Below are 21,131 nucleotides of genomic sequence, written 5' to 3'. Positions count from 1 at the left end.
CCAGTATTTATATAAAAAAAAATTTATCGTGAAGTAGGAATCTAATATTTTATTTTTTAACAAATTAATGTCATTTTAAAAAAATATGGACCCACATAGAATTATTGGTCTTTAGATTTTTTTTTTTGGGCGACAAATGTCAGGGCACTTTTGGCACCAATGCGTCCAGTGGATTTCAAATCCTAGGCAATAAAAATCCCATAAAACAGCTTTTGCATTAAGCCAAGTAGTACTAGAACAAAGATCCTTTGGTAATTTTTGTATAATTTTTATCAAATTCATATTAATATGTATAAAAAAATAAAAAATAATCATATAACAATTTTAAATGCCTTTCTTCAAAATAATCTAAAATATTAATTTTTATGAAAACAAACAGTGATTTTTTTTTTTAAAAAAAAATATGGACATGTGTGGACAAGCCATTTATTATTGAGAAAAAAATAACAACTCAATTATTGATTTATTGATTATGGACTCTACTTTTGGTTTCAAGAAACACATGTTATTCTTTTAGCAGGTAAAGTCGAGTGCTGGCCTTGACTCTTGACTTGTGATCGACGTCAAACCAAATGCTATGAAGCCTCTCTCTATATAGTTGATGATTAGTCCCACAACCCGACTGGCTCATGCCTCTTGTGTTACGACCACAACCACGACGACCACTACAAGCATGATAAGTTCAGATGACCGGGGTGGATCCATCTTCTTCCTTTTCATTCCATGCTCCTTCATTTTTTTCTTCATACTGGTACCATTCTCCTTATCAAGCTCCATGTCAGCAAATTCACAACAATGCCTGGACCTTCTCGACCTCAAAAAAGGTTTCAACTTATCTGATGTACTAACTTCACTCTCTGACTTGCACGCTAGCATAGACTACTGGGGGTGGGAAGGAGTCAGCTACGAGGAAGCATCCGGTCTTATTGTCTCTCTTGATCTCAATGAGAGGTTTATGGGAGGTCTCTTGACATCATGCCCTTCCTTTTCTGTTAGGAAAATCAAAGAAAAACACACAAAGAACACTCAAAGAAGATGAGATAATTTTGACACGGTCAACCAAAACTCCCCACCTTTCTATCTTTTATATTGATATTGATAACTGAATTCAAACTAAGTTACTTAGCCACCAAGAAACTAAATAGATTCAAACTAACAAACTTATCTAAACATAATCCTAACATAATTTTAAATACAAATGCAATTTATAAAACAAGGAGGGTCATAACTGCAAACTTAAATGCATAAATGCAACAATGTCTAAACGTAATATATAAATAACATAGGGTCCTAAATGCAATAACAAGATTAATTCTAACATTCACCCCCTTAATCTTGTTATGTCTTCCTCATGTCCTTCAGGCTATCTTATCTCGCAACTCGATGAAAGGCTTTGTCAGGATGTCTTCAAGATGCTCCTTCATTTTGTCGTACTCAACTTCGATGCCATCCTTTTGAACACAATCACAAATGAAGTGATATTTAATGTCGATGTGCTTATTCATTTCTTCATGTACTAGATTCTTCTTCAAGACGCTCAATACTCGAAAATTCAAATGATAATACCAAGCATACCATAGCCATGCCACATCTCCATGTTTTCCAAGCAAACACACAGGATATACTGCCTTAACATTGAGTATATATAATCTATTCTTTGATCTCTTCACCCTTGCAAATAGCCTTCCACCTTTATCATAGACACACAAGTATCCTCCTTTTATCACTGACTCACACCCATGCTCATCAAGTTGGCCCAAACTCACAATATTGCTGCACAAACTAGGTATGAAGTAAACATCTGTGAGAAGACGATGCTCATCATTTTGACACTGAAACATTACAGTGCCTTTTCCTTGGATGTTTACGATGGAATCATCACCGAACTTGACTCTCCCAACTATTGTCTCGTCCAACTCTGAGAACTGGCTTCGGCTCCCGGTCATGTGGTTACTTGCACCCGTGTCAAGATACCACAAGTTGTTCCCATACACTATTTTCTTAGTTCTAACACTAGGCTTGATGTTCACCTCATGCAACATGATCTCCTCTGCCGCATGCTTCATGTCTTGCAAGTGCTCACATACTTCTGTCATGAGTAGCGCCGGCTCATCATCATCATCTTATTTCTCCACAAGATGGGTTGTCATGAGTAGCGTCGGCTCATCATCATTATCATCTTGTTTCTCCACAAGATAGGCTTCCTCATCCTTCTTCTTGGATTTGCACTCATAGGCATAATGACCGAAATAATGACAATTATAGCATTTCACCTTGGTCTTGTCAAACTTCTTCTCATAATGAGTACCTTCATTTCCACTTCTATCATCACTGCGTTCGCATCCATGGCCACGCCAGTTGTTTCTTCCTCGTCCTCTCAACGAGTTCGACGTACCTTCACCTTCTTCTCTTGCCTTTTATTCGGCCTTTGTTAATAGGATGTGTTCTTCTTTCTTATCCTCATAACCCCACAGTCGCTCTTCATAGGCTTTAAACGACCCGATGACCTCCTCCACGGTCATCGTTTGGAGATTGCCGAACTGCTCAATCGTCGATGCAATCTGAATAAACTTGGAAGAGACAGCACGAAGGAGCTTCTTGACGACGTAGGCCTCCTCCACCTTGTCGCCTAATGCACGAATTTTGTTGACTATTGTGGTCAACTTTGTGGCAAAGTCATCAATCGTCTCCGCTTTACGCATGCGTAGACCTTCAAACTCACTTCTCAAGGTCATGATCTTTGCCTCTTTGACGAGCTCGGCGCCCATGTGCATTGTCTTCAACATCTCCCATGCCTCCTTGGCTGTCTCCTTCTCAGCCAGCACAAGGAGCGTCTCCTCGCTAATACCTTGATAGATGGCAGCAAGGGCCATCTGATCCTTCCGCGTCTCTGTCTCCTCATTCGGAACTGATGTGGACTAATTCAAACCCACGTAGCACTCCACTATCTCACATCACACCCACTACTCACATCACACCCACTATCTCCCTTTGCACCATGATCTCGAACACGTAAAGTATTTACATAACTGTAAGTATACATCTATAAATAGCTCCCTCATTTAAGCAAGAGGGAGACTTTGGGAGGAAGAGGGGAGCAAAGGAAGACAAGTGTTTTTCTCTACTGACTTAGCCATCGGAGTGTTTGTGGGGAACACTTTCCACACTGCTACAGGTCTCGGCATCTGAAGAAGGAAGAGACTCCAACTCCTTTTGTTCGATCTCCAAGTCCAAGTTCGAAGTTCTACAAGTTCAAGGTCCCCTACAAATTCACTGTTGTATTCTGGCAACAACAGTTGGCGCCGTCTGTGGGAACCGATCAAAAGGCCATCACACAAGCTTGCCTTCGTGTAGTCTCTTCAGTCTACGCTAATGCCACCAAAGAAGTCCCAGACATCACGCTCTCAAATGGCTACAACTCAAGATGAAATGATTCCTCAAAGTGCCAACCTTCAAGAACAATTAGAAGTTCCACCTGAGCCCTCAAAAGATACAATGCCAACGATTCCCTTAAGCGAATATGAAGCGCTTAAAAAGAAGTTCGATGAAAATAACAGAAAGTTGGATGATTTAATGCACTTTGTCCAACAAGCTCTACCTCAAGCAACACTCCCATCCAACCTCTATCATAAGGGAAAGCAAGCTATGGAACAACAAGAGCAAGGTGATCCACGTCCTCATAACCAAGAGAGGGTTGAACTTCCACTAGCTGGAAAAAACACAGAAAAAATCCAAGAGGTGGTTGAAAGCACCTACAAAGGAGAATCAAGAGCGTTTGAGAAAGATGCAGAGGAATCTACCTTTAGCATAAAGGAGACAGCTAATCTAAAAAAGATGATTGAACAGGTACTAGAACAGAAGAAGCTGGTTCCTATTGAGGAAACACCACAGAGAAGTAAGGTACCTTTCGTCAAAGAAATCATGGTAAAGCCACTACCCAAAAAGTTCAAGATGCCACAGCTAACAACTTATTCTGGGAAGGGGGACCCTTATGACCATAAGCAAAACTATGAGGCAGTGATGCTTCTCCATGGATGGGAGGACGCAATCATGTGCAGAGCATTTCCGCTTACTTTAACAGAGCATGCACGCATATGGTTTAATAATCTGAAGGAAGGATCAATTTCAAACTTCAATCAGTTGAGGAAGGAATTTATAGATGGATTCCTCATTAATGCTAGAAGAAAGAAGGACGCTTCGTATCTTCTGACCATTAAACAAGAAGAGAAAGAGAGCCTGAAAGACTATGTTGAAAGATTTCGTGCCGCTACCTTAGAAGTACAGGATCTTCAAGCCACAGTGGCAGTATCAGGAATGCTTCAAGGGACAAGGTCAAGAGATTTTCAAAAATCCCTTTCCCTAGATCAACCCCTCACTCTTGGAGATCTGTTCAGTCGAGCTAATAAGTTTATCCTTTCAAAAGATGTTATGAGGCACATCAATGCTGGAAACAGAGATAAGAAAAGAAAAGATAGAGATGAAATGAACAATGAAGGGAGAAAGACTGGAAGGGGAAATGAACATAGACAAGTTCCAAAACTCAAATTTGAGAACTTCACACCATTAAGCCAACCACATTCTACCATCCTAGCAAGTGTAGAAGGATCTGGGCTTCTTACCTTTCCTCCTAAGGCAAACAAGACAATGGGCAAATTTATAGACGCATACTGCAGGTTTCACAAAACCCATAGACACTCAACTGATAGATGCAGAGAACTGATGAATGAGATTGAATCTCTAGTATGGCAAGGAAATTTTAACAGATTTGTCTACTCAGAAGCATGGAGAAACGAGAAACCGACTTACTCAAAAAAGGAAAGATCTAAAGATAACAGGGGGATGAAAGATAAAAAAGACTCCAAGACGAGGGAGAAAACCCCCACTTTAGATAACAACTCATCTCACCCAGCAATACATGTTATCATCAGGGGTGAAACCTTAGCAGGTGAGACCTCTTCATCAAGGAAAGCTTATGAAGTTAACAACATCATGAAAACACAAGAGAATGAAGAACCTATCACTTTTACTTCCAAAGATCAAGGAGATGTAGTCATGCCCCACGATGATGCAATGGTTATTTCCGCAACCATTATGAAGTTCCCAGTAGAGAGAATTCTCATTGATAATGGGAGCTCTGTAAACCTTATCTATTGGAACTGCTTTGAGAAGATGAATTTATCGTGTGATAGATTGAAGAAGGTGTCATCCCCACTGTTTAGTTTCTCAGGAGAATCAGTTCCTATCATGGGATCAATCCAGTTGCCGATCACGCTAGGTGAGGAACCACGTCACATTACAAGAATGGCAAATTTTATGGTAATTAAGTCCGTGTCACCAGCTTACAATGCCATCTTAGGAAGACCTTTGCTTAATGACATGAGAGCTGTGCTCTCTTCAAGCTATCTGCTAATGAAGTTTCCAACCTCAGGAGGAATAGGGCAAGTAAGAGGAGATCAAAAGAAATCTCGGAGCTGTTATGTATCTTCCATCAAAGGAAAACAATTGTTAAGGGATGAAACCTTGGCAATCTTAGAAGACTCAACTGATAAGCGAAAGCCTATGGAAAAAGTAGAACCTGTAAGGTTAAAAGATGGTGACCCAGATAAGGTCACTTACTTGGGAAGTGGAATGACCGAAGAAATAAAAAGAGAAGTGATCGCTTGCCTAAAAAAGAACGTGGACGTATTTGCGTGGACACCATCTGATATGCCAGGTATTAGTTTGGAGGTGATTTCTCATCACTTGAATGTGGACCCGAGTATAAAGCCGATAAAGCAGAAAAGAAGAAACCTGGCACCCGAAAAGCAGTATGCTCTAGAAGAAGAGATAGATAAACTAATTCGAGCTGATTTTATTGAAGAGGTCCAATACCCAGAATGGCTTGCCAATGTTGTAATGGTAAAGAAATCAAATGGGAAATGGAGAGTATGTGTAGACTTCACTAATCTTAATAAAGCTTGCCCCAAAGATTCATATCCTTTTGATAAGTGCTTGTGCGATATGAATGCGAAGCGTTCATTCCTTATGTTGAGCATTACTTTTCTCAGGTTTTTACATTAATATGTGTGTTTTTATGTTACTTTTATGCAAGTAGGGTTGTGAGGCCGAGTATGAAGGAAATAGGCCAATGTGGATCATAATGCACCTATTTTGGAGGAGATCTTGCTAAGGTTCAAACGCGAAGACATAGGGCATGTGTGAGATGCTAGAGTGTGTGCCAACCTCTTCGTATTCGAGTGAGCACATTCATTTGGAGGGGCACAAAGGTAGTCAGGGGAGTATTGTTTTGATTGCTTCTCCCACATCTATTTTTGAATGATATATTTTGAGTGAGCTTGCATGTGTACATTGAGGACAATGTACAACTTAAGTGTGGGGGGGAGTTTCATAATGCGCACATCATTTCTATTGTTCTTGATTGATATATGCTCACATAGCCAATGGCGGTTCACCTTAGTTGCAATGTTTGTATTCTTAAGTCTAGGAGAATTGTTAACATTGAATGTTTTTCATGCTCTAGTTCTTGCTTGAATTTTTAGGAATTTTTTCCCGATTTACACTTAGTGCACTACTCACTCTTTGAACTCTATTGGAAACTCATGTTTGAGGTTAAAAGGGACTAGTTAGGTTTACTTCTTTTTGAGAAGGAACAAAATAGTTTTTTGTTTAGTTGTATTTGTTGGGTGGAAAGAGCTACCACCTATGAAGTATGAAGCTACTCTCACAAGTAGGATACTAGTTATACCCTAATGAGAGAAAGAGCTATCTCATAGGATGAGTGAAAGCTACCACCCGGGTAGAAAGAGCTACCACCTCGAAAGTGTGAAAGCCACCTTAGCGGCCGCTTTGGAAAGGGCTACCTTAGAGGATGTGTGAAGCTACTACCATCTTTTTAAAAATTTTTTTATCACTTGTGTAGATAAATAAGTCCCTTGCACTTATAACTTTGAGGAGTATAACTTGGGGTGTTTTGAGTGAGTTCACACACTTACACGAAATTCAGGTTTATTATCCTTTTTGATTCAAGTTTTTTTAGTTGGAGCATTGATTTTTTTCGTATTTAGTGTTGAAATTTTTCCTTACTTGTAGAATGCTATCTTTGTATACTTTGGTGAACCTAAGTCCAAGCACTTTCAACATTTTTCTTCATTGATGCATGGAATGTTTTAATGTCCGCTGAGGACAAGCAAAAAGCTTAAGTGTGGGGGAGTTTGATAAGTGCTTGTGCGATAGGAATCGCGAGCGTTCATTCTTTATGTTGAGCATTACTTTTCTCAGGGTTTTTACATTAATATGTGTGTTTTTATGTTACTTTTTATGCGGGGTAGGGTTGTGAGCCCGAGTATGAAGGAAATAGGCCAATGTGGATCATAATGCACCTATTTTTTGGAGGAGATCTAGCTAAGGTTCAAACGCGAAGACATAGGTCGGGTGTGAGATGCTAGAGTGTGTGCCAACCTCCTCGTATTCGAGTGAGCACATTCATTTGGAGGGGCACAAAAGGCGGGTCACACTCGAGCATTCCGACTTATGCATATAAGAACAAGAGATCCACCAACATGTACATCATTGAAGAAGCAAGTGATTCACGATGTAAAGCGTGTGCCCGTTTGCGTTACTCCCCAATGAAAGTATGGAATTGGGAGTATTTCGGAAGAGATTGTAGCGAAAGCTACTTGTAGTAAAAAAATGCAGCAAGCATCTTGTAGCAAAGACCTGTTCACACCGGCGAGAAATCGGAGAAGCAGAGAATCCACACAGGGCGTGTGGAAATTATCCACGCCCGTGTGGAAATTCCACAGGGGCGTGTGACATCATACACGCCCGTGTAGTCGCCCGATTCCAGCCCTATTTAAAGCCGATTTCAGTATTCTTTCGCCATCTTTTCCCCAACTTGCGAGAGGGCTTCAGCTAGGGTTTCGAGGGGTATTGGCCAAGGTTTTGGAGAGGTTCTACGGCTCCGACATCGTGATTCCATTAGGAAGAAGGTTGGTAGGGGAGCTTCGATCGAGGCGTATCCTATACCGGACGAAGGAATCCTTGGACGACGAGTAGAGGACTTTCCACAAGACCATCGACACGACCATCGAGAGGGTTTCTTTATGGATTCATTGCTTTTATATTCGATTTCTTTGATTGTACTTAGCTCCATGGAGAGCTAAACCCCTAGTGGGTACTTGGGTGATTGTGAACCCTAGGATCTATTCGTTCATTGAACTTCTTTATTATGTTTTCAATAAATTGATGCTTATTGTGAGTTCCAACCTTGAATGCTTGATTGTATGAACATTTCCCCTAGAGTGACACTAGGGTTGAGAGTTCTTGTTGGTAACCTTGTGAGTGAGTGACACACCACGTGCGTTAGACAAAGCTAGGTTGGAGAGGGTTGAGAGGGTGAGTCGAGAGGTACAGGAGCGTCCCCTTTCCCCTCCGACGTGATAGATTCTACCTCCGTTCCTCGAGTTCTTTGCGGCCATAATAGAGTGAATGGTCTAAGGGATGAACCTCCGCTGGGGCCTAGTTGCGCGTGCAATGGAGTGAAGCGTTGGGGGGATCTTAGTATCTAGGGCTTAATTGTGGCTAGGGACCTTCCGCCTGGACCAAAGGGTTAGGTCTATAATTAGGAAGCGATTTATCACTTGGAATCCCTAGAGCTCATTGCAACTTTATTCGAGTGCGACGTTGAGAGGTTATTTAATCTCTCCTCCGGGACATGAATAGAGTTAGGCATAGTTGACCTTAGATTTGGGACTATGTATGTAAAGATTTTCACGACTCACCATTGCATTGATTAGTAAGCATAATAGAGAGTTCTTGCACTTGAAATGATTTTCCTAGGTGAAGCATCATCCGAGTACCCCATCTTTATCGATTGCCTTGCCTCCTCCTTACTTTTGCTCTCTTACTTGTTGCTTTTAATTGTTGAGAATTGAATCATTATCACACTTATCATTGTTGATACTCCACATAGCTAAGAATCAAATTAAGTGTCTTTACTCCCTACTTCCTGTGGATTCGACCCCGCTCACCCGGGATTATTACTTCGATAAACCCGTGCACTTGCGGGATATACGCAAGGGGATCTTGTCAAGTTTTTGGCGCCGTTGCCGGGGAGCTAGGCGTTTAGAGATACTTTGCACTTTGTTTTCTTAGCTATTTCACTACACATTCTATTCTATATCTTCTTATTCTATCATCGTTCTGATTTTCTTTTTCTTTACTTTTGGTGCAGCTCCAGGTTATGACCCGAGGGAATCCATCAATATTGATGGAAGGAGACCCTGAGCTTGAACGTACACTTTGAAGGATAGGGAAAGAACTTGTACAAGAACAGCCTAATCCAGCTGATTTGGAAATAGAAGGATCTGACAACATGGCAGAAAAAAATGAGCAACAACGGATACTATTTGATTATGCCAGACCTTCAGTGTTGGGGACACAATCGAGTATTGTGCGTCCCCCAATCACGACTGCAATTTCGAGCTAAAGCCGGCATTCATCCATATCTCTGCAGCAGATCCACACAATTCAACGGTTTGGCCGATGAGGATCTAAACAGATTACATAGAGAGCTTCCTCGAGGGTGTGTGACATCTCTGAAGATAAATGGTGTGACGGATGATGCCATCAAATTGAGAGCCTTCCCATTTTCCTTAAAGGGGAAAGCAAAGCAGTGGCTACACTCATTACCTAGGGCATCAATCACTACATGGGAGGAGATGGTAGAAGCTTTTCTAGCCCGTTATTTCCCTCCCGGAAAATCAGCAAAGCTTAGGAATGAGATCTCATCCTTTATGCAGTTGGAATTGGAGTCTCTATTTGAGACATGGGAAAGGTTCAAGGAACTCCTGCGCAAGTGTCCGCAACATGGATTCCCGGAGTGGATGATTGTTCAAACCTTCTACAATGGTTTGAACCTGAGTACAAGGCAACTCTTGGATGCGGCGGCATGGGTACCTTAGGTAGCAAGACCCCCGACGAGGCTCGTCAAGCTGATTAAGGAAATGAGGTTAAATAGCTACCGAGTGGGAACGCTAGGGAAAAAGAAAAAGGTGGCCGGTCTCCATGAAATTGATCGCGGTAACTTCATTGGCGGCCCAAGTGGAGAGTTTGAGTAAGAAGCTAGATCCTATAGCTCGAATAGAGTTCTGGCCGTGACAAATTGTACCGGTTGTGGTGGAGGACATGCTCCTTCCGATTGCTCAATCGTCATAGGTGATGTTTCTTCGATTGAGAATGTTGACTTTGTAGGTAATGGAATGAGACCTCAAGGGAATCCATACAGAGCAACACCTACAATTCAGGTTGGAAGAATCATCCCAACTTTTCATGGAGTAATCAAGGACCATAGAAGACCATGGGGCCATCGGGGTTCAAACAACAACAACAAGCTCCTCAAGTGGAAAACAGAATTTCAGGCTTGGAAACCCGAATGACGGATTTGGAGAAGCACTTGGCTAGATTTGTTCAATCGGCAAATACAAGGTTGATAAATGATGTGCTCTATAAGAAGGGGTTTTCCATGCCACTTTTGAGGTGCCTCCATAAACAAGATGCAGAATATGCGTTAGCAGAAGTCCATGAAGGGATATGTGGACAACATATGGGTGCGAGAGCCTTAGCAGCCAAAGTCTTGCGTGCAGGATTTTATTGGCCTACCCTGAGAGATGATGCTTCAAAGAAGGTAAAGAAGTGTGACAAATGCCAAAGGTTTGCACCTATCCAAAAGGCTCCTACCTCAATGTTCAGAAGTGATATTGAACCAACCCCATTTGCTAAATGGGGATTAGATCTCTTGGGACCTTTTCCCCAAACAACTGGAGGAAGAAAATTCTTAATGGTGGCAACTGATTATTTTACCAAATGGGTAGAAGCAGAACCATTGGCAACAATAACCAGTAAAAAGATAGAAAGCATGGTTTGGAAAGACATCATCTATCGATTTGGACTTCCCAGAATATTAATCGCAAATCGAGGAAATCAGTTTGATTGTGACTCATTTAAAGACTTTTGTGAAAGGCTCCATATCCAGCTTAGCTTTGCTTCTGTGGCATACCCCCAAACTAATGGACAGGCAGAAAGAAGCAATCGAACTATCTTGGAAGGTCTAAAAATGCGTTTAGATAAGGCGAAAGGAGCATGGGCAGAAGAGCTTCCGTCAATTCTTTGGGCGTATAGGACAACAAGTAAGGTCTCAACAGGAGAAACACCTTTTAACCCTACTTACGGAACAGAAGCTTTAATCCCAGTAGAAATCAGGGCATCTTCTCCAAGAATGGTTGAATTTCATGAAGAGGGTAACTCAGAAACACTTAGAAATAATTTAGACCTTCTAGATGAAAAAAGAGATCAAAGCTGTACACGTTTAGCAGCTTATCAACAAAGGGTAGCTCGTTACTACAACTCAAAGGTGAAAGAATGACCTATTGTTGAAGGTGATCTCGTGTTGAGAAAAATGTCCATCACCAATACTCTTATAGAAGAAGGGAAGCTCCGCCCAAATTGGGAAGGACCTTATCGAGTAAGAAGAATGATTGGTCCAGCAACATGCAAGCTATAATCCTTGGAAGGAAAGAAGATTCAAAAGACTTGGAACACTAATCATTTGAAGCTTTATTTTCAGAGCATGTACATTCTGTAAATTGTATGTTATAAATCAATAAAAATAAATGGCACCGTAGTTACGGTCCCGTGGTTTTTTCCCCTTTATTGGGATTTTCCACGTAATTATCCTGTGTTTTAATTTTTCATGCTAACAGGCTTTCAAGAACAAGATTAACATGGTATCACTTCAAATCCTTAGCAATGAAAGTACACATCTTAAGAGCCTGATCTTCTATAAAGGAAGAGATGAACGGTTCGCACCTTAAACTTTGATTCTACTGGGGAATGAAAGTACACATCTTAAGAACCTGATCTTCTATCAAGGAAGAGATGAACGGTTTGCACCTTAAACTTTCATTCTATGGGGGAATGAAAGTACACATCGTAAGAACCTAATCTTCTATCAAGGAAGAGATGAACGGTTCACACCTTAAACTTTCATTCTACGGGGGAATGAAAGTACACATTTTAAGAGCCTGATCTTCTATCAAGGAAGAGATGAATGGTTCGCACCTTAAACTTTCATTCTACGGGGGAATGAAAGTACACATCTTAAGAGCCTGATCTTTTATAAAGGAAGAGATGAACGGTTTGCACCTTAAACTTTCATTCTACGGGGGAATGAAAGCACACATCTTAAGAATATGATCTTCTATAAAGGAAGAGATGAACAGTTCGCCCCTTAAACTTTCATTCTACGGGGGAATGAAAGCACACATCTTAAGAGCTTGATCTTTTATATGGGAAGAGATGAGCAAGAAAGGTCAACGTATTCTTGCGAAAGGAAGTCGATAACAAATATTTTACACACATATGATATCGAGCTAAGAGTTAGTTGAAGTAATGACAAAATATTATGAAAGGAAACTATAAATAATCACTTTTATTGAAAGTTCACACGTCATCACTAAGTCCTAAATAAGGAAATTATAAATAATAATTACAAAAGAAAAAAGATTATTATGGAGCAGGATGTACAGGTGGCTCAGGGGAAGGCATCTCATCAAAAACCTGCTCCTCATCCAAACCCTGCAAAGCTGAGATCTCATCATCATGACTTTCGGAGGAGACACCATTTTTCCCAAAAAACTCCCAAGGGCCAATAAGATCGTCTAAGTCATCGTGAAGGCTAGAGTTTAAAGAGATAGTAACATCCTCCTCAGTGGGATCAAAGCTCCTCCAAGGTAAAGTGTTAACAATGGAGCTAGTCTTTGAAAAGACTAACTCAGGGTAAGCACGGCCATGTTCCTTCTTAAGAAGCTCTCGAGCAAGATAAAAGCCAGTCTTGCTGAAGGTAACACCGACTGGACATTTCCTTTGATAACAATTTAAAGACTCACGATATTCTCAGATAGTAGTAGCACGGATAGATTGTCGCTCAGCGTCGAATGCCTGACAAAGAAAAGATATCTCATCCTTCAACGCAGAAGTAGCTTGTCGTTCAGAAGCTAAATCTTTCTCAAGAGAAGTGATAGTCGAACATAAAGATGAAACATTATCTCCGAGTCTCTTGTTCTCATCATTCAAGGTGGAACATTTGGATGCATACCCTCTCAAACTAGGAAGTTTCGCTTCTGAAGTTTGAAGGTGGGTGGTAATCTCCTTGTTGTGTTTTCGAAGGTCCTCAATAGTCAACTGCAACTTCTTATGATGAATATTTGAATCTTGTACGCATTGATTCAAGGACCTCATCAACCCAAACGCCAAAGAAGAACGTTGAGCAGCCTATCCTCAATAAAGAAAAAGACGTCAAAATTAAGTTATACATAAGGAAAAGGTAAAACAAAAGAGATAAATACCTCAACCAAAAGACGTTCAGCAACATCTATATTCTCCAGCATATCGGCAAAATAGCATTTCTCATCTCGTGGAAGAATGGAAGAATATATCAATCTAGAAGCCACGCCAAGTCGAGTAATATTATCTGTATCAACTAAACCAGGATAAAACCTAAAAGGTTCCCCTTTTAGAGTACTCCTAAGATCAGCATGATCTTTATATACTCGATGAATTGCCTGAGGTGGTTCCATGGGTGGAAAAGTGAGATTGATAGCTAAAAGTGACTCAGAACGCAGTTCCCTTCTTTCATGATGCAAAACCACAAGGTTTGCAGATGATAGTAAGGGGTTAGAACCCTTTGAAGCGTCATTATTGCCTTTATTTGGAGGGTTAGAACCCTTGCAAGTGTCAAGGTTAGAACCCTTGAAAACATCAAGGTTCTAACCTTGGGGAGCATCAGGATTAGGGTCAGAACCCTTGGAGGAAGCCTTAACAACTTCAGAATCGACAAGGTTAGCACATTTGGACGTAGGAGACTTCAATCTTTTTGGAGGAGGAGATGCACCTAACGTAAGAACCTGAGAAGATCCGGGTTGAGAAAGTTTCGAGGTCTTATTGTCTCGAGCATGCTTTCGTTGACCCGTTTTGAGAGCAGCAAATGCAGAGTTTTTGGATACCATATCTAGAAAAAAAAATTAAATAAGAGCATGAAAACCTATGATGAAGGTCATAGTCAAATATATTCCTTAAAAAAAAATCACCATAGCTCGAATTAGTCTCTTTGCCTGTATCATCAGCATGAGAGGATGAAAGATGGGAAGAAGAATAAGAGGACAACGAAGGAGAAGATGCAAGAACACCCTACCCTGCTGCCCTTAAGTTAGAAGGGGTCATAAGTGTACTGATATTATGGCAGGAATGCTCAATGACATGAATCTCAGGAGCAAATTTCTCTCTGAGTGGGGCGTAAGGTTTTCTTGATACCCCCTTTCTGTTCCAACACCATTGGTAAGGACCTTTCCAAGAACCTTTTGGGGGGGTAAACAAGAACCCAGCTGTCTTCGTAGTTCTTTATAGGAAGGAGATCATCAATAAGAAAAGAAGAAGTCCCATGAAGGACATGACGATCAGACTTATCCTTACAAGGTTGAAGCTCGAAAAAGAGATGAAAAAGATCGACTGAGACCCTAAGCCCACTTATAAAAACAAAAAGATATGAAAGCCTATAAGAAACCTCCAAGAATTTGGATGAAGTCGAGCAGGGAGATAGCATGTTAAGCTTCAAGAATTCCATGATGAAGGAAGGCATAGGAAAGCGAATGCCCATATCAAGCAACGCCCGCATGAATGGCAAAAGGACATACCGTAGGGCGAAACAAAAAAAGGACAACTAGGATCACCGGGAGACTAATTCTCCAATCGGAAGGAATCGAGTACTTAGCCCTGAAACTTTGAACATCACCTTCATTAAGAGAGGTAGGAAGACAAGCTCCTATCACGAAGTGAGACTGAGGTCCAAAAGATGTAATAGGTCTACTAGTTTGCTTCGTTCGAGCCATGACAAGGTGGTGCTAAAAAAAATAAAATAAAATAAATATATATATAAATAATTAATTAATCAATTAAAAAAAAGCTAATATGGCGGAAGCTTGGCGGAAGACAAAAATATATATATATATATATTAGTTAATTAATATATGTATATATGCATATATTATTAATTAATTTATTACTTAATTTATACCCTTTAGTGCTGTCGGTTGATGAAAGTTATTAATTAATTAATTAATTAATTTAATAATACCTTCAAACTTCAGAGAGACAAAGCAGTGCTAAAATCTTCGATGGTCACGGGAAGAATGCCGAAAATACTTTAACTCAGTTGCGATGCCAAAAGTCTTTAACCCAATAGAGGCTGTGCGATTTTAAAAATAGGGGCAGAGACTTCCTTATATAGAGATCGAAAGATAAGAGTTTAAATTTTAGTTGAACTCAAGAGATAAATCTTTATCTAACAATAAAGATAAATTCAAATATATTAGAGTACTTAGCCCTGAAACTTTGAACATCAAGGAATCGAGTACTTTGCCCTGAAACTTTGAACATCACCTTCATTAAAAGAGGTAGGAAGACAGGCGCCTATCACGAAGTGAGACTGAGGTCCAAAAGATGTAATAGGTCTACTAGTTTGCTTTGTTCGAGCCATGACAAGGTGGTGCTAAAAAAAAATAATAATAATATATATATATAAATAATTAATTAATCAATTAAAAAAAAAAGCTAATATGGCGGAAGCTTGGCGGAAGACAAAAATATATATATATATATTAGTTAATTAATATATGTATATATACATATATTATTAATTAATTTATTACTTAATTTATACCCTTGAGTGCTGTCAGTTTATGAAATTTAAAAGGTAATTAATTATTTAATTAATTAATTTAATAATACCTTCAAACTTTATAGAGACAAAGTAGTGCTTAAATCTTCGATGGTCACGGGAAGAATGCCGAAAATACTTTAACTTAGCTGCGTTGCCAAAAGTCTTTAACCCAATAGAGGCTGTGCGATTTTAAAAATAGGGCCAGAGACTTCTTTATATAGATTCGAAAGGTAAGAGTTCAAATTTGAGTTGAACTCAAGAGATAAATCTTTATCTAACAATAAAGATAAATTCAAATATATTAGAGCTTTATCCAACCGTGTTATCTAGATGTGGATAAATTTAAATTTAAATTATTTAAATTAGTTGTATCTTATCTGTAGATAAATTCAAATATTATTATCAGTTTAAGATAAGAAGAGAGAGAGAGTTTTAAGCAGATAAGCACCTACTTCCATCTTTAAGGTTCTAACCTAAAGAAAGAAGTGGGGAGCAACTGATGTGGACTAATTCAAACCCACGTAGCACTCCACTATCTCACATCACACCCACTACTCACATCACACCCACTATCCCCCTTTGCACCCATGATCTCGAACACGTAAAGTATTTACATAACTGTAAGTATACATCTATAAATAGCTCCCTCATTTAAGCAAGAGGGGGACTTTGGGAGGAAGAGGGGAGCAAAGGAAGACAAGTGTTTTTCTCTACTGACTTAGCCATCAGAGTGTATGTGGGGAACACTTCCCACACTGCTACAGATCTCGGCATCTGAAGAAGGAAGAGACTCCAACTCCTTTTGTTCGATCTCCAAGTCCAAGTTCGAAGTTCTACAAGTTCAAGGTCCCCTTCAAATTCACTGTTGTATTCTAGCAACAACAGGATCAATAGGCTCAATGGCATCCCACACGCCTTGTGCACGCATGTACACCTTCATCTTGAGCGCCCATGCCGAGTAGTTGCTCTTCGTGAGCAAAGGATACTAGAGGGTCACCGTCCCGTCTCTTGTTGGAGCCTTCAATGTTGGAGTCTTCAATGTTGCTGTGCCGACGGTTGTTTCACTCTTTGATGATGAACCTGACATGATTTTTGGTATTTACTCCGAACCTTGCTCTGATACCAAATGGTAGGAAAATTAGAGAAAAACACACAAAGAACACTCAAAGAAGATGAGATAATTTTGACTATGTCAACCAAAACTCCCCACCTTTATATCTTTTATATTGATATTGATAACTGAATTCAAACTAAGTTACTTAGCCACCAAGAAACTAAACAGATTTAAACTAACAAACTTATCTAAACATAATCCTAACATAATTTTAAATACAAATGCAATTTATAAAACAAGGAGGGTCATAACTGCAAACTTAAATGCATAAATGCAACAATGCCTAAACGTAATATATAAATAACATAGGGTCCTAAACGCAATAACAAGATTAATTCTAACATTTTCAACCTCACCTCCCTCCTCAATCTTGCATTCAATAGGTTTGACCACCTAAGTGATGTCCTGTTTTCGGATTTGGAAAAATTGGCTAGTCTCACACATCTCAACCTTTTGTATTTTGGACTGCTGGTAGGCTGAGTCCTTATCAGCATCTCTCGTTTCACAAAACTCATATCTTTGGACCTCTCCACATATCCGGAATATCCAAAAAATATTTATTCTTTGAAGCTGAAGAAGCCTGATCTTCGTAATCTCATCAGAGACCTTTTAAATTTAGAAGCGCTTTATTTGGATCATGTCAATATCTCTTCTAGTGGGACAGAATGGTGTCACGCCATCTCTGACTCCGCTCCAGGGGTTCAAGCTCTTAGCCTATGGTACTGTTCACTCTCGGGACCGATTGATAGCTCACTGGCCAAGCTTCAGAACTTATCAATACTTCATCTTGATTTTAACAATCTTTCGTCCCAAGTGTCTGACTTCTTTGCTAAATTTTCTTCTCTACGTGTGTTGAATCTCAGTGACATTGGCCTGGAGGGTTTGACTATGAGAAGTGTCTTTGAACTCTCAAACTTGAAATCACTTAATCTTTCAAATAATCCTATGCTAGTAAGGGTTTCCTTGAAGAGTTTGTTAAATTCTTTAGGAAACTGTAAGTCATTGACATCTTTGAATCTTGCTGGTTGTAATTTCTCAAAGCTAATACTTTGGTCAATCTAGAATCTAAGTGAATTGATTTAATTAGACCTCTCCAATAATCAACTCTCCGGGAACTTGCCACCAATGCCCACTACTTCAAAGATCTCCATCCTTTGACTTTATGATAATTATTTGACTGGATCGATCCCCAGTACTCTCAGCTCTGCACGTCACCTTGTGTCACTTGATCTAGGAGGAAACTCACTCACTGGATCTATCCCGATGTCTTTGTTCACACTCCTGATATTATAGGAGTTGAGTTTATATGACAACATGCTCTCTGGTCAGCTGCAAGAATTCACAAACACATTTTCTACATTACAATATATTCTTGTGTATGCCAATAATCTACAAGGGAAGCTCCCAAAATCACTTGCCAATCTCTCTGCTCTTGTTTCACTTTATTTAGGTTCAAACAACTTTGATGACTACTTGGTTGAATTAGAGTTGTTTGGCCACCTTCAAAATCTCACAGACTTGGATTTTTCGAGCATTAACTTGTTGATCTCTAAACCAATTGGAGATTCTTCTAGTCTATTTCCATCTCTCACTCACTTGGAATTGAATTCATGCAACCTAACAGCTATCCTATCTTTCTTGAAGCATAAAAAGAATATATTCCTACTAAACCTTTCAAACAACAGAATTAATGGTACTACACCCACCTGGATATGGAGCATTGGGAGTTTCTTCTAGTTTATGGATTTATCTTTCAACTCATTCACAGATATTGAGAAAGCCTTTCTTGAAGCATTCAAATAATTTTGTGAGTCTAGACCTTTCAAGAAACAGAATTGGTGGTACCATACCAAGTTGGATATGGAGCTCCAGTCTTTCCTACCTGAATTTGTCATGCAACTTGTTCACAAGTGTTGAGGGGTCTTTCTCCAATTCTTCCACTGACAGTGTTATTATCGGTCTCCACTCTAACTTGTTTCAAGGACCAATTCCTCTTCCGCCACCAAATAGTACCTTTGTGGACTACTCAAACAACCTTTTCACTTTTTCCATCCCATTTAGCATATCATACTACCTGAAAAAAAACTATATTCTTCTCATTGTCAAATAATAGCCTCACAGGAGAAGTCCCCTCATCAATTTGTATTGCAACAGACTCTATATTTTTTATATCTCTCACAACAATTTGAGTGGTTCGATACTAGCTTGCATATTGGAAAGCCTCATAGACTTGAGAGTGTTGAATGCTCGGGAGAACATTTTTCAAGGAAGCATGCCTCAAAAGGTTAGCTCAAGATGTGCTATACAAACCATTAACCTCAATGGAAACAAGTTAGAAGGGGTGGTACCTAGCTCATGGGCCAACCGTGCTGGGCTAGAAGTCCTGGACCTTGGTAGAAATAAGTTGGTAGACTCTTTCCCACATTGGTTGATGGATCTTCCTGCATTGAAAGTTCTGGTTCTCAATGAAAACAGATTCTTTAGACATCTGGCCGGTATTTGTGAGGGTAATCACTCCTTCATGATGCTCCAAATCTTTGACATCTCATCAAACCATTTCACTAATAGCTTGCCATCAGAGTATTTTAAGAGCATGAAGGCAATGATGGTTTTGTTTAATTTTCTGATAGGTCACTGAGTTTTGAACTTATTTCTTTTTGGTTATCATGTTTTAATTTGTATCGTAAAAGTTACTCAAGTTTGATTTCGTTTCACCGGGAGGTTACCCGCGAGTGACCACATCCATGCTGCTGACGTAGATGCTGGAAAAAACACAGTCAGCACAGCCCGCCACGCCCTCAGTCTAAGATGGAACCTCCACGTCAGCCGGCCTGTCCACGTTAGCAGACTTGTCCACGTCAGCAGAGTTGGTAACTGTTTTGATACTAAATGAAAACTTAGTGACCGAAATGAAATAACATAAGTTGTTCAATAATATGTCAGAATTAAATTTGTCATGGAAATATATTTTGTTATTTCATTTTGGTCACTAAGTTTTCATTTAGTATCAAAACGGTTACCAACTCTGCTGACGTGAACAAGTCTGCTGACGTGGACAAGCTAGCTGACGTGGAGGCTCCATCTCATACCGAGGACGTGACGAGTTGTGCTGACTGTGTTTTTTTCAGCATCCACGTCAACATCATGGATGTGGTCACTCTCGGGTAACCTCCCAGTGAAACAAAATCAAACTCGAGTAACCTTTACGATACAAATTAAAACTTGGTAACCGGAAAGAAATAAGTTCAAAACTTAGTGACCTATCAAAGAATTAATCCATGATGGTTCCTTAGGGACAGACCGAGACAATTGGATACTGGAATTTTAGTTGGACGGCCCTAAACTATCAAGACACTGTTACTGTTGATTTGAAAGGGTTAGAGATCGAACTAATAAATATTTTGACTTCCTTCACTTCCATCAATTTGTCGAATAACCAATTTGTGGGAAATATTTCTCAAGTGTTTGGAGATCTCAAGTCCCTTCATTCAGGGACGAAACCAGGACTCGATGGTAGGAGGGGCTAAAGTGTAAAGGCAAAACATACAAAATAAATAAATAAATAAATAAATAAATAAATAAATAATCCAATAAAATAATTATTTTGTATGTATGAGATTTTCAATAATTCAACTAATAAAAATACATCTCAAGTTTGTATTCTTTAAAAAAAATACTTGTATATATGTTATAATATATTTGCTAAGTCTTATGATCAATTTAAATTTTTTTAAATTACTAAAATTTTTATATAAGATTTTTTAATTTCGTATAATTTTTTATAAAATTTTTGAAATCCTTGTAATTTTAAAATTAAAAAGGTAAAATGTGAAAAAAAACATATATTGACTAGACCCATTAGCCACTCAAGCGCAACTACATTACATGCTTTTATGTGTCTAAATAGTCTATTTTACATTAATTTAAGTATAGAAAAATTGAAACCATAAATTTTATATTGCCTGAAAAGTGATGTCTCTGGCGTCGAGGGGGCTTCAGCCCTTGCTAGCCACCCTTGGTTCTGCCCCTGCCTTCATTCTTTGAACATGTCACTAAATGTTTTCACTGGTGAAATCCCATGGGTGCTTGGAGATATGAGTGAGCTGGAAGCATTGGACCTCTCAGGAAACCAATTATTAGGAGTGATTCCGAGTTCTCTGACCTTCCTGCACTTCTCAGCTTTCTTGAATTTGTCGAACAACAATTTAGTAGGCAGAATACCACAGAGCTAGCAGTTATCCACAT

General features: G+C 39.4%; 1 protein-coding gene and 1 non-coding gene across 2 annotated transcripts; one reads left to right on the top strand and one right to left on the bottom strand.

The window, feature by feature from the left end:
• Positions 1-9,767: 9,767 nt before the first annotated feature.
• On the bottom strand, positions 9,768-9,874 carry LOC120257692. The gene has a single exon (XR_005535782.1). It is a non-coding gene; the product is annotated as a small nucleolar RNA R71 (small nucleolar RNA).
• Positions 9,875-19,158: 9,284 nt separating this feature from the next.
• LOC120250183 (receptor like protein 26-like) lies at positions 19,159-21,118 on the top strand. The gene is made up of 3 exons (XM_039258976.1): positions 19,159-19,466; positions 19,892-20,050; positions 20,857-21,118. Exons 1-3 carry the CDS (start codon positions 19,159-19,161, stop codon positions 21,116-21,118), a joined length of 729 nt encoding a protein of 242 aa, XP_039114910.1.
• The last annotated feature ends 13 nt before the right edge of the window (positions 21,119-21,131 follow it).

This window comes from Dioscorea cayenensis, chromosome 3, assembly GCF_009730915.1.
Source record: "Dioscorea cayenensis subsp. rotundata cultivar TDr96_F1 chromosome 3, TDr96_F1_v2_PseudoChromosome.rev07_lg8_w22 25.fasta, whole genome shotgun sequence".
NCBI lineage: Eukaryota > Viridiplantae > Streptophyta > Magnoliopsida > Dioscoreales > Dioscoreaceae > Dioscorea > Dioscorea cayenensis.
This window is presented reverse-complemented; position numbering and strand designations above follow the sequence as displayed.

Bases quoted from the DNA above. Each gene is read 5' to 3' on its own strand.
- LOC120250183 (XM_039258976.1), top strand. From the start codon at position 19,159: ATGCCTCAAAAGGTTAGCTCAAGATGTGCTATACAAACCATTAACCTC. The intron at 19,467-19,891 runs GTATTTTAAGAG...GTTTTCATTTAG, and splicing joins ACTAATAGCTTGCCATCAGA to TATCAAAACGGTTACCAACT. The intron at 20,051-20,856 runs GTAACCTCCCAG...TTGCCTGAAAAG, and splicing joins ATGGATGTGGTCACTCTCGG to TGATGTCTCTGGCGTCGAGG.